The following is a 14542-nucleotide window of genomic DNA, read 5'->3' as shown; positions in this document are numbered from 1 at the left end:
GCCTAGTGCTTACCACTGTTAACTTGGAACCAATACACTGTGAGAGAGACAGAGACAGAGACACAGAGAGAGTCAGAGACACAGAGAGACAGAGACTTTGGAACCAATACACAGTAAGAATGAGGGAGGGAGGAAGGAAGGCAGGCAGGCAGGTTGACTGACAGCCTCTCTTCTCAGATAGAATATATATCTCTGTTTGCCTCTAGAAGGTGAGGATTTTATCGTTTCTCATTACCCGTCTGGCAGGAGTTGCTTTGGTTAGCCCCCTGGATGTTGATGCTCTACTTGGACATTCTTCTTGACCAGCTGCTAAGAATTAGGGGGAGGGTCTTGGAAAATAGTATTATTTTTGCACATCACAATCAAAAGACTAGATCTATTTTTTTCACTCTTAGGTGGCTCACTGGGTCAGCTGATAAAACAGAAGGGTTGCCTCCCAGAAGACCGAGCCCTTTATTACTTGGGGCAAGCCTTGGAAGGGCTGGAATATCTCCATGCACGAAAGATTCTACATGGAGACGTGAAAGGTAAGATTCACAGTCCTGTCATCTTGGCCTAGAGTTAACAATATTAATGGGGCCTTTGGCCAGAAGATCCTGGACTCCATCTTGCTGGATGCTTAGAGGCTTCCTATTCTTTTGTTCCTTCCCAGTCATCCTCTAATTTAGATATTTTTAACATGGGATCTTGGAGCTTGTTTCCTTTTTTTAGTTGTTTTAATATTTTGATAACTATTTCAGTATAATTTGTATCCTTTGTAATCCTATGCATTTTATTTGATGCATTTAAAAACATTATTCGGAGAACAACATTTCCAAGCCACAGACCTGACCATATCATTTCTCAGTTTGTAAGCCTTCATTGGCTCTCCTTTCTTATTTACTTGTCATGAATCACTTTGTAATATGGTTATTTGGCATTCTTTTAAGTTCCACAAAGGTGAAGACAATACCTTATTAAAACTGTCTCTCTCCTATCATCTAGCATATGGCTTCAGACACAATAGGCTCTCAATAAACATTTGTTGAATTGAATTTTAAATTATTCTGAGAAGAGATCCATAGTTCTCACTAGACTGTCAAAGGGGTCCATGGACAGTCAATCAGTAAATATTTATTAAGCAGCTTCTATGTGTCAGGCACTATACTAAGTGCTAGGGATACAAAAAGAGCTTAAAAGACAGTCCCTGTCTTCAAGAAGCTTACAATCTAATGGGATAGACAACATGCAAATACATATATACAAAGTAAGCTATATACAGGATGATAGGAAATATTAAATATTAACAGAGAGAAGGCTCTAGAATTATTATGCTAAAAATATACTTCCCAAAATGGAGTTCTGGAGACATCTTTTCCCCTTCCTTCCCTACAGGCCAACCTTGCCTTGCTGGCATGTATGGGGCAAACTGATCAGCACCTTCTGTACAAGAAAGGCTGAGTGATGCTCAGGGTAGAATGGCACAGTTAAAGGGCTTTGGGAGGGAAGTTTACAGAGTTTGAGTCCAGACTAAGTTCTAAGCCTCTCCCTTTTATGAGTAATAAAGTTAATTAGAAACATCCCATTCTGAGTTAGCCAGAAAATGAACTCACTGAGAACCAAAGCAGACTGAGCTGGGGGTGGGTTGTGAAGCAGCAACATCTCCTCCCTGATCTTCATCTTCCTCTGGATTCCCAACAGCTGACAACATTCTCTTGTCTGGTGATGGCAGCAGGGCGCTTCTCTGTGACTTCGGCCATTCCACTGGCTTACAGCCTGATGGCTTGGGAAAGACCTTTCTTACAGGTAAGGTCTGTCTCCCAAATTCAGAATCTTATCAGGATTAATGCCATTTTGTGACCACTATTTAATCAAGTGGTCAGAAGCATCAACAAAACCAAAATTTTGGACTAACGTTGAAGATCTCTCTCAGTTCACCTGGTACCTGAAATTTAAAATGTATTGATTTTGACTGAAGAAAAAACAAACTGTTGGCCATATCTCATCCTTTCTTATTTAGAAAGCCATGTTGGTCCTAACCATGTGACCCTGAGCAAGTCACTTAACCCCAATTGGCTAACCTTTAAAGAAGTCATGTTAGGGATTCTGAGAATAAATGTATTTTCATTGTCTGATTCCTACACACATCCACACCTTTAAAAAGTATATTAAATTTTATTGTATGCATGATATATGTCTTCTATCACAACATGAGCAATATGGGAATGTGCATTGTATGAAAGTACTAATATAATCTGTATTAGACTCTTTACTGCCTCAGGGAGGGAAGGGAGAAGAAGAAAATCTGAATCCTAAAATGTCAGAAACAATTGTCAAATATTATTTCTATGTGCAACTGAGAAAATAAGTTAATTTAAAAAATAAAAATAAAATGCCCCAAGATACTTTTTTTAAAGTACATTAATAATGAAGTTAAGTACTAAGGTCAAGGACTGTTATAGATATAATTTCACTAATCCCTAGAGCAGATTCTACTGGATGTGTTTTCACCAATTTGGTTCATCATCTATGAATTTCTTTTTGAATACTTGTATCTTTAAAGGCTCTTTACAAAGAGTTTGGGGGTAGCTAGGTAGCTTAGTGGATTGAGAGACAGGCCTAGAGATGGGAGGTCCTGGGTTCAAATATGACCTTAGATACTTTCTAGCCATGTGACCCTGGGCAAGTCACTTGACCACTGTTGCCTAATCCTTCTGCCTTAGAACTGTTAACTAGTATGAATTCTAAAGTGGAAGGTAAGGGTTTAAAAATTTAAAAAAAGATTTTGGTAAGAGCCATAGGAGATCAATTGGTGGTTATCCTTCAACCTCCTGCATGTTAGAATTCCAAGAAATGTTTTTACCCTTGGCCTTCCAGAGAACTATGTCCCTGGCACAGAGACCCACATGGCTCCTGAAGTGGTGATGGGAAAATGCTGTGACTCCAAGGTAGACGTCTGGAGCAGCTGCTGCATGATGCTGCACATGCTCAATGGGTGTCACCCATGGACCCAATACTATAGTCGGCCCCTCTGCCTCAAGGTGGGTAATGACAGCAGCTTATCCAGGCACTGCCTGAATGGGTCAGAGATCCCCCAACCCCAGGCCCATATGCCCTGATGGGCTTAGAGCCAAAGGAGAGCCAGTCTCCTGCTGCCCAGTCCTTGCTATTTCCACCTAACATTGGTTGCCTTTTTGGTGGAGTGTTTGGGCCAGGCCATTGCTTGTACCTTCAAGGTTTCAATCACACCCGAATTTTTGACATTTCAACTCCAAACAGAGTATTTAGTAGAAAGAGAAAATGGAGTGTAAAGGCATCAAAGCAAGACCAACCCGGGGGCAGCTGGGTAGGTCAGTGGATTGAGAGCCAGGCCTAGAGACGGGAGGTCCTAGGTTCAAATCTGGCCTCAGACACTTCCCAGCTGTGTGACCTTGGGCAAGTCACTTGACCCTCATTGCCTACCCTTACCACTCTTCCACCAAGGAACTAATACACAGAAGTTAAGGGTTTAAAAATATAAAAAAAAAAAAAAAAAAAAAAAAAAAAAAGCAAGACCAACCCACCTTTCTTTCTGAACCTCGCAGATTGCTAATGAACCACCACCTGTGAGGGAGATTCCTGCCTCTTGCACCCCTCTCACCACCCAGGCTATCCAGAAGGGACTGGAGAAGGAGCCTGTCCACAGGGCATCTGCCACAGAACTAAGGAGAAAGATCAGTTTGGCATTGCAGCATGGTAAGAAAGTTAATAATTCTTCGACTGGGCTATTACTTCCCCAAGCCAGAGGGCCTCTAAGATCCATTTGACAAAATAGACAGGAATCCCAGACTGTTCTATTGACCTAGTCCAGAAACACCACAGCCCACCTTTCCCAGGGAGCACCGATTGGGTATAGGGGAGCTCTTGGAGCAAGGGAAGACCAGTTTATTCTTGGAGTCTAATACTATGCCTCTGGATTGTTTCCATTGCAAGAAAATTTCCTTCCCTGGTCCCTGGATTCAGAATCTCCTCTTTATTGTTAATCAAGACCACCTCTCATCTATTTCGTAGCATTTTAAGCACTGTAGTTACTAGTATAAAAATCAGAATAAAAGAAATGAACTTCAGTCACTACCAGTTAGAGGTGTGTCTCTGAATTCTGGAAACTATCCCCATTCTCCTCCCCATAAGCCTTTGTTGTCTCTGCATCAGCCTCTTCACTAGTTCACCCAGTATGAAACTTCCTTATCAATATCCTGTGTGGGGCAAATAGCAGCTGTCTTCTCTAAAATGTTTCACCTGTGTATCCTTTGTCTTTTATAGTGGGAGGTTTGAAAAGTCCTTGGAGAGGACCATATAAAGAACCAAGATGTTTGCCTTTGAACAAAGACAATAGTCTAGAAACACTGGAATCCTTGTCTTTGCCAAGTGGGTCCATCCCAGAAGCTCCAGGACCTGGGCTGGCCATTGAGGCAATGGGTTCCACCACCAAACTTCAGCCACCTTTACCACCAGAGCCACCAGAGCAAAATAAGTTGTTACCTCTGAGCCTGAGCCAGGAAGAGTCTGGGACCTGGGAGCCTCTACCCCTTTCTTCCCTGAGCCACATCCCTGCCAAAAATTCCAGTTCAGGGGAGCGAAAACTAACCTCTTCAGATGAGGAACTTCAGCAACTTGAGATAGGTAATGAAGTTCTCTTCATACAGTCCTGGCCGGTCACCTGGGGGACTTCTGTAGTGGCCTGGACTTCCTTTGTGGGATTCTCTTTTTGATCTTCTCTAACAGGCCCCCCCTACTCCTGCACTGAACCCCTCTGCACTTTATACCCAAGTCTTTCCCAGAGTGCAGTAGAGAATGGAAAGTCAGCCCACTGAAAGTTTTATATCTTGCCCTGCTTTTTCTTGCAGAATTATTTCTGGACAGCCTGTCTCAGCCATACTCCCTAGAGGAGCAGGAACAAATGCTTTCATGTCTCAGCATCGACAGTCTCTCCCTGTCTGATGCTAGTGAGAAGGTAAATAACAACTAATTTCCCAAGGATAGCTCTGGAGGTGTGGGCCCTTCCCTGGCTATTAACAGGCCACAGTTTCAAATCACCCAGCAACAAGCTTGATGACTTTTCCATTCCTTGTGTATGTGCAGCAAGCATTGATTGTGCACAGACTGTATCTCCATCTCCATACTGGGGAACTAGATTGGTTGATTCTTGTAGGAGCTGATATATGACCTGTGTATGAGTAGAGATAAAAACCAGGAGATTCTCTTGCCCCAGTTTTATCTACCTCTTTTCCTTTAGTTATCAGAGGACAGCCTTTCTCATGGGAAGACTATTTTATGGGAGAAGACATCCCAGTTTCAAATGAAATAGAAGAACTGGGCCTAAATAAACCCAGGAGACAATAGAATTAATTGGTTTATTGGCCCTCAATGAAATGATTCCCTTTCCCTTTATGTCAGACCTTTAATGAACCCCTACTCAAATCCTTGAAGGTTGTCATAAGTGTCAGCCAGGACCAATGGCCCAGGAATTTTAACTGTTTCTCTGCTCACTTTAGCAGGAAAATGGCACCTTTTCCCAATGAAACTTGTCGGAAACTAGCCTCACCCCTGGGTTGGAATCACAAGATAGGAAGTAAGCTGGCTGACTTTGTCTCTGTTCAATTTCAGAATCTGTCCAAGGTTTCTCAGAGCTTACGAGAGAACTTCAGCTCTGGAATCCACTCATGGAACAGTCAGGCAGATGGGCAGACTTTCAGCTGGGACAACCTACTCGGACGAAGCCGGCACACGGACATGCCCAGCTATTTCAATGGTAGGACCAGCCGCCCATCTAGCCCAGGCTCCCCCAACCCCACATCTGTAGAACAACTTTTAACCTGCATTGAGTTCATTTTTTCCTTTCCCATTAAGTCACACCAGGAGGAATTTTCAGAACTTGACTCAGATATTCAGCAAATAGAGTACTGGATAAAAATCCTTCTCTATCAAAGGCCTTTTCCAGCAGGGCAGTGGGGAAAATGTTATCCTCATCATTTTCTGAATTCTAGATTTTAAGGTATTGGAAGAACCTTATCCGACTTGGACAAGCAGACAAGTGTCTTTTTTCACTAGAGAAGGGAGCCCAAGAGAGAAAATTATGAATTCATTTTATCAACTGAATAGGATGGGGTGTGTCAACCCAGAACTCAATAATTCCTCTGTGGCTGCCATACATAATCCAGGACACCTTGTGGTTGTGCCTTGGCCCTGGAATCCTCAGTGTGATGATGCCAAATCATGGGGGAAGGGAAGAAGGGCCGGAGAAATGGCCTTCTTTTGAAACTTGGCTCACAAGCCCAGTTTTGTGGCTTTGAAAATAGATTCAGAAACTCCCATCAGCACATAAAAAATTCCCCCAGCCCTTCCCACTTACCAGTGCCACACCAATGATGCATTGGGTAGCACAGGACATCAATGGTCAAATAAGACTCTGATGCAGTGAATTGTATTTTTTAGTTCTTAGTTGCCCACAACCTGAGTAATGGCTATTTTTTTTAACATCCATACTTATCCAGGAGCAGCTAGGTAGCACAGTGGAAAGAGTACCAGGCCTGGAGGACTCGGGAGGTCCTGGGTTCAAATGTGACTTCAATATACTTCCTAGCTGTGTGAACCTGGGCAAGTCACTTAACCCCAGTTGCCCAGCCCTTATCATTCTTTTGCCTTAGAATTAATATTGAGACAGAAGGTAAAGGTTTAAAAAAATATCCATGTTAATATGCCTCAAATTTGTAATGTATATGGGTCACTATGTCCATAACAACCTTAAAAGACATTTGTAGCCCTTTACAACTGACAAACTTCCTTGGGAACAAAGGCCACATAACTTTAAGGGTGACCTCTTCAGTTTTCTTCCATGGCAAAAGGTCAGTTTCCTCTTTCCTTCAGAGGAGTGGTTACCAAATAACATTAACAGAAGGCTCAAGTGTCAGAAGTTTTAGGTCTTCTCCATCCTACACAGATCCAGAGATCTCTCCCTGCTCATGGTCACGCCTGTCTTTCAGGTGTGAAAATCCAAATCCAGTCCCTAAATGGCGAGCACTTGCATATACGAGAGTTCCACCGAGCCAAGGTGGGAGACATCGCAACTGGAATTAGCAGCCAGGTAAGATGGCTGAAACCACCTCAGGGAGCAGGGTCAGAAACAAAAAGAAATGGGAACTCTACAAGGGAATTGGCTCAGGCTTTGATCTGGCATGCCTTTTTTATTTGTTTTTGTTTTTGGTTTTTTTTGGTGGCATGCCTTTGCTACCTGCTTCTGGCCAGTCTCGAAGATATGGACCATAGAGGAATACCAGACTTCTTGTAAGGAGAAAACCTGCCTCATCTTACAAGAATTTTTGATTCTGCATGTTGGTATCAGGTGGCTTGGCTTGCTTTGACTGCTGAATGCTTTTTCTTTTTTTTAGGAAGTTTCTGAAGCCAGATTTGAATTATGCTTTTCTTTTTTTTTAATTTTTATTTTTAATATTTTCCCCTAGTTACATATTTCATGTTCTTTCCCCTCTCCCCCAAGCCCCCCAAACCCCACTTAGCTATGTATCATGCTGAATGCTTTTTCTGAGCATGCTCTGTCCTCTGTTCTGATTCTCAGATCCCTGCCTCTGCATTCAGCCTGGTGACCAAGGATGGACAGCCTGTACACTATGACATGGAGGTACCTGACTCGGGCATCGACCTGCAGTGCACCCCGGCCCCCGACTGTAGCTTTGGTTGGACCTGGAGAGTCAAGCACGGTCAGCTGGAGAATAGGCCCTAGCAGCCCTTCATTCCAGCCCCAGAGCTTGGAAACCTAGAAATCAGCCTTGGAGGGCCTGGAAGAAGTACCAGGCACAGCTTTTGATTCTACCCAAAGAGGACGATGACTTGGCTTTCTCCAAAGGATTCGGCATCTGGTAGTAGAGATGAAAGCTGGAAACAGGAAAGCTGGGACTTGGAAACTTCCCATGGTCCACCCAGCATTCCATCAGTATGATGGAGAAATGGCAGGCGTATAGTCATCTTCACTTGGGTCCTGACTAAACGAACTGGTATGGGCCTTGCTGATGGACCTTGCTGTGTGTGGAGAAGGAGGAGGAGGAAGACATTTAAGATCTTTCTTCCTAGGAATAGAAAGGGGTTTCCTCTCTTGGCAGAGAAAAGATGGTGTGGCATGGCAATAGGGAGAGATCAGCTTTGAATCTGGAGTTGAAGGGAAATGTGGGACAGCCACTTTGTCCTGCTTTCTCCCAGCAGGTGGGTGTGTGAACCGGATGGGTGGCTTTCCGGAAGCTGCTCACCTGTTTCCAGTTAGAAGAACTGGTGAGGAGGATGGGGTGCTGCCTTAAGTTAGTGAGGAGGCTGAGGCATTCCATTTTTGCTCCCTTTTCTCTGGCCAGGCAGATTCTACCTGCTTACCTCGTACTGCAATTAGAGCCTTGCAGTGATATCCAATATTCTCTGGACCTCTTCAACCTAGAGAATTCCAAATGCAAAGAAAAAAAGAAAAAGAAAAAACCCCAAAGGCATAAATGTCCTATTAGTAGAATTCTCTTCTCCATGTTTTTTTGGGGGAGTATATCTATTTGACAAGGTATTTGTGTGGCATGATTCTCAGATGCCTATATGAACCCCACAAATGTCTTTGTGCATGTCTTCTGCACCATCTGCAGGCAGTAAATAACCTATTTCATGAATTCTTTCCTGATTACCTTCTACTTGGTAGCCAGGCTGACTCCAGCTTCTGGTTATAGCACATTTGAGAGGTCCTTTACTGGCCTAGGTAGGAGAGTTAGCATTAGGTAGTTTCGGAGTTCTCTTCCAATACTTGTGTGACCTCAGGTAAGTCACACCTCTGCCTTAGTTTCCTCATCTGTAAAAATGAATGCAGTAATCCCTCCTTTCTAAGGATGTGGTAGCAGTGATGAGATGATATATCTGGAAGCACTTTGCAAAGATAAGCACTCCTTAGAATGCCAGCCCTTATTGGCTGTAGCTTCCAGGTCCAGCTAGACTAGAGCTTCAGCCCCTTGATTCCATTCACACTCAACAGAGATCCAATGGAGGAGGTCAGGGGCACTATGGTACCTCCTTGCAGAGCCTCAGTGCCTTTGTCTGCTTAGACAGGCCAGCTACATCCATGTCCACATCCCTACTAAGCACTAACAGCAGCACTTTGGGTTCTTGGGCAGCCTTTTTTCTCAAAGCACTTTGGCAGCATTGCTGCCCCCTTTGAGGGGAAGTCAGTTTCCTTGTCCCCTTCATTTTTTGTTTTTACACTTCAACAGATTGTAAAGCTCTAAGCAGAATGAACTTTAAGATTTCCCACCTACTCCCTCACCCACCCACTGCTCACCCCAGAAGAGGGGCAGAAAACTCTTTAGCCTTTGTCAGGAGCAGAGCAAGGCCTAGACACTGACCTTCTGGCTCCTGCTCCCTTCCCATCCTGATCACCATGCCCTCGCCTTGCAGCATTAAACCAACTGTGAACTGTTTACATTTAGGAGGAGGGGCAGTCATGCCACCACCAGCCCCAGAGCTAATCTGAGATGGGAATCTCCTTGTTCTGCCTCCTCTTGCCCAAGGCTGATGGTCTTTTCTTCCATAGATGGGGGTTTTTTGGCATGAGCCCTTGTCCAAAGGCTCTGGTCCCACCATGAACTTTTTGTGCCATTATGGGGATAGGAGTGGAGAAAAATTAAGTTTAGGGGGCTGAGAGGAGATGAGCAGTAGCACGTTCCAGCAGAAAGTTTGGGGTTGGGTTTGGTGTCAGACGACCTCAGTTCAAATCCAATCTCTACCACTTCCTGGTATGACCCTGTGCACATCTGTGAGGCTCTCTGAGCTTTGATCTGCTTACCTGTAATATGAAGGAGTTAGTTGGACTACACAACCACTGAGGTCCCTTCCAGCTGAAAGACAGACATCTTAAAGGACATTAAGATGGTTGCTCTGAGAAGGTGAGGCAAAAGCCCCTTCGGAGGGCCCTCCGGTCATTCTACCTTTGTGCACCCATTGAAAACCTCAAATGCCAACAGACACTTCTGATAGAGCCTACAGCTGCCCAGCACAGGACAGATGTTTCACCTCAGCTTCTACACCATCCTTGCACCACCACCACCAATGGCCTCAAATGTGGGTATGGCTTTTCAGAGCTGAGTTGTAAATTGCCTTTTTTAAAACAATAAAGTTTGAAAGTGATTATTTTCCTAAACAAAGGTCTTCTTCACTTTGTACTTGGGGCCTTGCATTCCTCCTGGCAAATGACCCAAGACCTACTTTGACCTCTGGGTGGAGTCTTCTTAGACAATGCCCTGATTTGATGTAAGGGGTGTCTTCAGAATCTCTAGCTTGAGCCCTCCCGACTTCTGCAGCAGAGTCTGGAGCTCCATGGGCACATAAAAGCAAGGTGCCCCACCCAGCAGCAGGGAAGTCCCTGGACACAATCCAAGCCAGGCCAGAAGGAGAGGGGGCTGAGATGGAACCCGCACACCTCAGGGGCCTAATGCCTGCCTCCCCACACACACCAAACCAAGCCCAGGCCTGAGCCTCCAAAACCAAGGATATGCAAGGGGCAGCTGCCTGGGCACATAAGGGGGGGCAAGACACACCACCCAACGCAGAATTTCATGTCTCTGCAGCCACCCATTGGAGAAAAGGTGACAGGAATGTGGGTGTCAGCCACTCCTGGCTCAATTCCTCTTGGCCCAGGGAGGAGCCAGGTAGGCAGTAAGGAGAGTCAAAGGGAAGCCTGCCAGTCACTACAGCAGCCTTGCTGGAAGCCACTGGACCACAGAATGGCCTCCTGGACCACCCAACTTCTCTTGGTCACTTGGGTCAATGGATGTTGTACTTGAGCCAAGTCTGAGACCCTTTAAAACACCAGTCCAGTGGATGAATGAGGATTCCGCTCCCAGGCTCTTGGATTTATCAGTCTTGGGAAGATCATCATGGCACTGTACTAGGCATTAGGAAGACCTGGGTTCAAATTCTGAGACCCTAGTCACTCAACTGAGCAACATGAGGAGCTCTTTGGGCTGTTTTGGGGTGATCACTCCTATGTGTCTTCTAAGAGCCCCTGGGAAAAGCATTTAGGGGTCCTCAAACAGCTATTTAACCCTTTCTTTGTCCTTCAAATGACTCCCTTAGAAACTGAAGTAGCTGGGTACACTGAGGCCTGGGAGGGAGTCATTTTGGGGCCTTGATTTGAGCAAAATAATAACCCTCCCTGAAGTCCTTCACACACACACACACACACACACACACACACGTTTCTTGTCATCGGACTGAAATCTAAGCAATGCAATCCTGATGGGGATGGAGGGGCAGCAGCCCACTCACAGAATTATGGAAATAACCAGGGAGAATCAGGAGGGTTATCTATATTGAAGGTTAGCATGGGGTGCATAGCAATTCTGTGCCTAGGGAAGGAAAGGTGGAGAAAGTTTCCATATGTAATATATAATATAAACATAAAATAAGAGAGGAGTTAAAGAGTTAATTTTTTTGTGTATGGAGAAATAATAGCACTTATATAGGATTTATGAAGCATTTTCCGTGTCTCTTTTGACACAGCTCTGGGAAAGAAGTGCTGTTAGCCCTATTTTATAGATGAGGGGACTAAGGCTGAGGTTAAATGACTTGCCAAATAGAGTCACACTGATAGTGGCACAGAATCGAGGTTGCTATTTGTCCAAGGCCAGACAGCTAATATCTGAGGCAAAATCTGAATTGGGCTGTGATACTACGCCACTTAGCTGCCCACAACGGGCTTCATTTCACCACCAGCTGCCCTGAGCTGGTGGTATCTTTTGGGGTGCTTTGAGATACTAGAAGATAGTACAGATCCTAGAATTAGCGTGTGGAGCCAAGAATCCCAGGGAGCTGGCCTCCATCTAGCAGTATCTCTAGTGAGAAGGGGCGTGCATCAACCCTGAAAGACTGGGGCTGGAGAGGAGAAAGACAAAGATCTGGAGACTGGAAAGAAGTGAATCGAACAGGTCTGGGGGAGGGAGCCTCGGGGTGCCTTTACCTCCCTCTGTCCCTGCCCCGATTCCCACCACACAGACCCCGGGCGCCGCACCATCAAAGCGCCCTCGTCCCCTCTTCCTCCCAACACCAACTTGGCCAGGGCTCGCTACTTCCATCCCGAGCGGATGTAGGAGCTCGAGGGCCCGCCCCGCCCCCGCCTCTTCCCCGCCTCCTCCCCCCTCCGCCTCCTCCCGGCTGGCCGCAGCCACCCTGTGACGTCACAGAGAGCTGTGACGCCACAGGGGCCCTCCGCTACCCTCACCTGAGAGGAGGGGCGAGGATTCAAAGACCGCGCTGGAAGCGGAGGGGCAAGCCGCAGCCACCAGCCCACTCCCCGATTCGGGGCAGGCACTGGAGTCAGCATGGGGGTGACAGGTGCGAAAAGGAGGGGCGCTGGGGCGTGAGCGAGGGGAGTCGATACCGATGGCTCTAGCAAGGGTCAGGACCCCAAAGGCCTTACCCTTCAACGGCAGGGTTAAAAGGGAAAGGACCTTCTTAGCTGCGTGACCCTGGGCAAGTCACTCAACCCCCTAACCGCTCATCTGTCTTGGAACACGTTCTCAGTATCCTAAATCCATTCTAAGATGGAAGGGAAGGGCTAAAAAGAAGAAATGAAAGGACCAGCACGGAGCTCGAGCTGGAAGGGACTTTAGATAGATAGACAGACGGACACCATTGAGTCCAGCATTTCCTCTCATTCTTGTTTGGCACAGATAGGTTACCCGACTTCCCAGGGTCACACATCTATTAAGAGGGATTTGAATTCAGGTCTGACCTGACTGAAGTCCTGTTCTCCATACCTCCTTAAGGAGCAGAGAAAAGAAGAGAGCCCAGAAATAACCACTCAAGCCACCAGCACAGCCCTAGCCCCAGCCCCCCCCCATCCATTTTAGCCTCCTCCTATGCCCAAGGCCAGAACCAGTATAGATCATGCCACTCTCCCCACTCTTAGGCTGTAAGTTAGCCTACCTATCCAGGTGCCCTCCCTTCCAGAAGCTCTGCATTCCTCACCAAGTGCCCCTTCCGAGCCCCCACCTACAGCTGTTGTCTCCTAGACTGTGGAGGCCCTGGTATCTGGGAAACCGTGACACCATTGAAAAGTGGCCTCCATTTAGAAAGTCTTCCTGGGGGGGTGGGGCAGCTAAGGTGGCTCAGTGGATAGAACCCCAGACAAATCTGGCTCCAGACACTTCCTGCAGGCATGACTTCAATTCTCTGTGTTCTGAGCGGCTCTCTAATGCTAAAATGTCAACCTGCATCCATGGAGTTTCCCCAATGGAATTTGTGGTAGTGTTTTGGGAGACTTCACAATCCCCATCACCATTCCCATCAGGTCTAGTTGGGATGATGATGGTCCCCTTCTTCCCCTTCCTCCCACCTCCACTGCCTCCGCCACCAAAAATTGGATTCTGTTGCATGAAGAAACCACAGAAATGATCAGACTAGAAGAGTCCCTCTTCCCTCCTCACCCAAAGCCTGGGAAGCAGTCACACACTAAGGACACATGGCCACATTTCCAAAGATCTGATGACCAAGAATCCTGATCCCTGGCCCTTGTTCTCCTGTCTCCTATTCTTCTGGCTCAGACAGTCTTCACCTTAGTCCTAGAGAGTTCCTAGAAACCAGCTTCACTATATTTTTATTATCTCAAGTATGGTTATTATTTGTAAAAATAGTTGTAGAAATTTGTGTAAAAAGTGCTTAGCACATACATAGTGCGCAATATATGCTTGTTCCCTTCCCCTCCCATAGACCTAACACCAACTCGACCCCTCAGTCAGAGAAGGCACTTCCTTAACCTAAGATGATCCTTCAGCCTTATGGGAAAAAATCCAGCTCTCGCCCTCTAAGGCCTCATAACTGCTCCCCCTGACTTTTTTTAATTTTTTATTTTTAAAAACCCTTACCTTCCATCTTAGAATCAATACTGTGTATTGGTTCTAAGGCAGAAGAGTGGTAAGGGCTAGGCAATGGGGGTTAAGTGACTTGCCCAGGGTCACACAGCTAGGAAGTGTCTGAAGTCAGATTTGAACCTACACCTGTTGAGCCACCCAGCTGCCCCTCCCCAACACTGTCTTTTAATAGTCATGGAGGTGAGAAGTTTTATAGAATTCTCCTCTGCCATACTATGAGATGGAGAGTTTCCCAAATTAAAGAATTATAAACCTTTAGGGAGGAAAAATAATGAATTTGGGTCTCCCCTTGCCAGGGGTCATTCTTTCCCCTAAGATCCAATTTTTGCCTTCAAACATCACACATTTCTAGCTTGCTCCTTCTCCTCCTGCTCCCTCACCTCCCCCCCCCAAAAAAATCCATCAAAGACTCAGATTAAGTAACTAGAATCCTGGAGTTGGGTGATGTCAGGAGAATGAAGGAGAAAAGGATAAACAGGAAGCTAGGAAGAAACCTTGGGCTGGGGAAGGGAAATGGGTAGAGAAGGAAAAGCATGGATTATTTAGATCATTAAAAGATAGTAAAGTTCTCCAGTTGTTGGTGGAAGAGAGAGACAGACACAGAGACAGGCAGAGACAGACAG

At 45.8% G+C, this 14542-nt stretch overlaps 1 protein-coding gene across 1 annotated transcript in view; it reads left to right on the top strand.

The window, feature by feature from the left end:
- MAP3K14 (mitogen-activated protein kinase kinase kinase 14) overlaps window positions 1–10185 on the top strand; it is a 50012-nt gene extending 39827 nt beyond the window's left edge. The window contains exons 8-16 of the mRNA XM_044671711.1: window positions 396–527; window positions 1681–1785; window positions 2857–3020; window positions 3564–3714; window positions 4282–4641; window positions 4866–4972; window positions 5626–5770; window positions 7002–7102; window positions 7592–10185. Coding sequence (XP_044527646.1) covers window positions 396–527; window positions 1681–1785; window positions 2857–3020; window positions 3564–3714; window positions 4282–4641; window positions 4866–4972; window positions 5626–5770; window positions 7002–7102; window positions 7592–7756 — 1430 coding nt within the window. The 3' untranslated portion in view covers window positions 7757–10185. The remainder of the gene's footprint in view (window positions 1–395; window positions 528–1680; window positions 1786–2856; window positions 3021–3563; window positions 3715–4281; window positions 4642–4865; window positions 4973–5625; window positions 5771–7001; window positions 7103–7591) is intronic.
- The last annotated feature ends 4357 nt before the right edge of the window (window positions 10186–14542 follow it).

The sequence above is a fragment of the Gracilinanus agilis genome, chromosome 4 (assembly GCF_016433145.1).
Source record: "Gracilinanus agilis isolate LMUSP501 chromosome 4, AgileGrace, whole genome shotgun sequence".
NCBI lineage: Eukaryota > Metazoa > Chordata > Mammalia > Didelphimorphia > Didelphidae > Gracilinanus > Gracilinanus agilis.
Note: the sequence above shows the minus strand (reverse complement) of the source record. Positions and strands in the feature narration are given on the sequence as shown.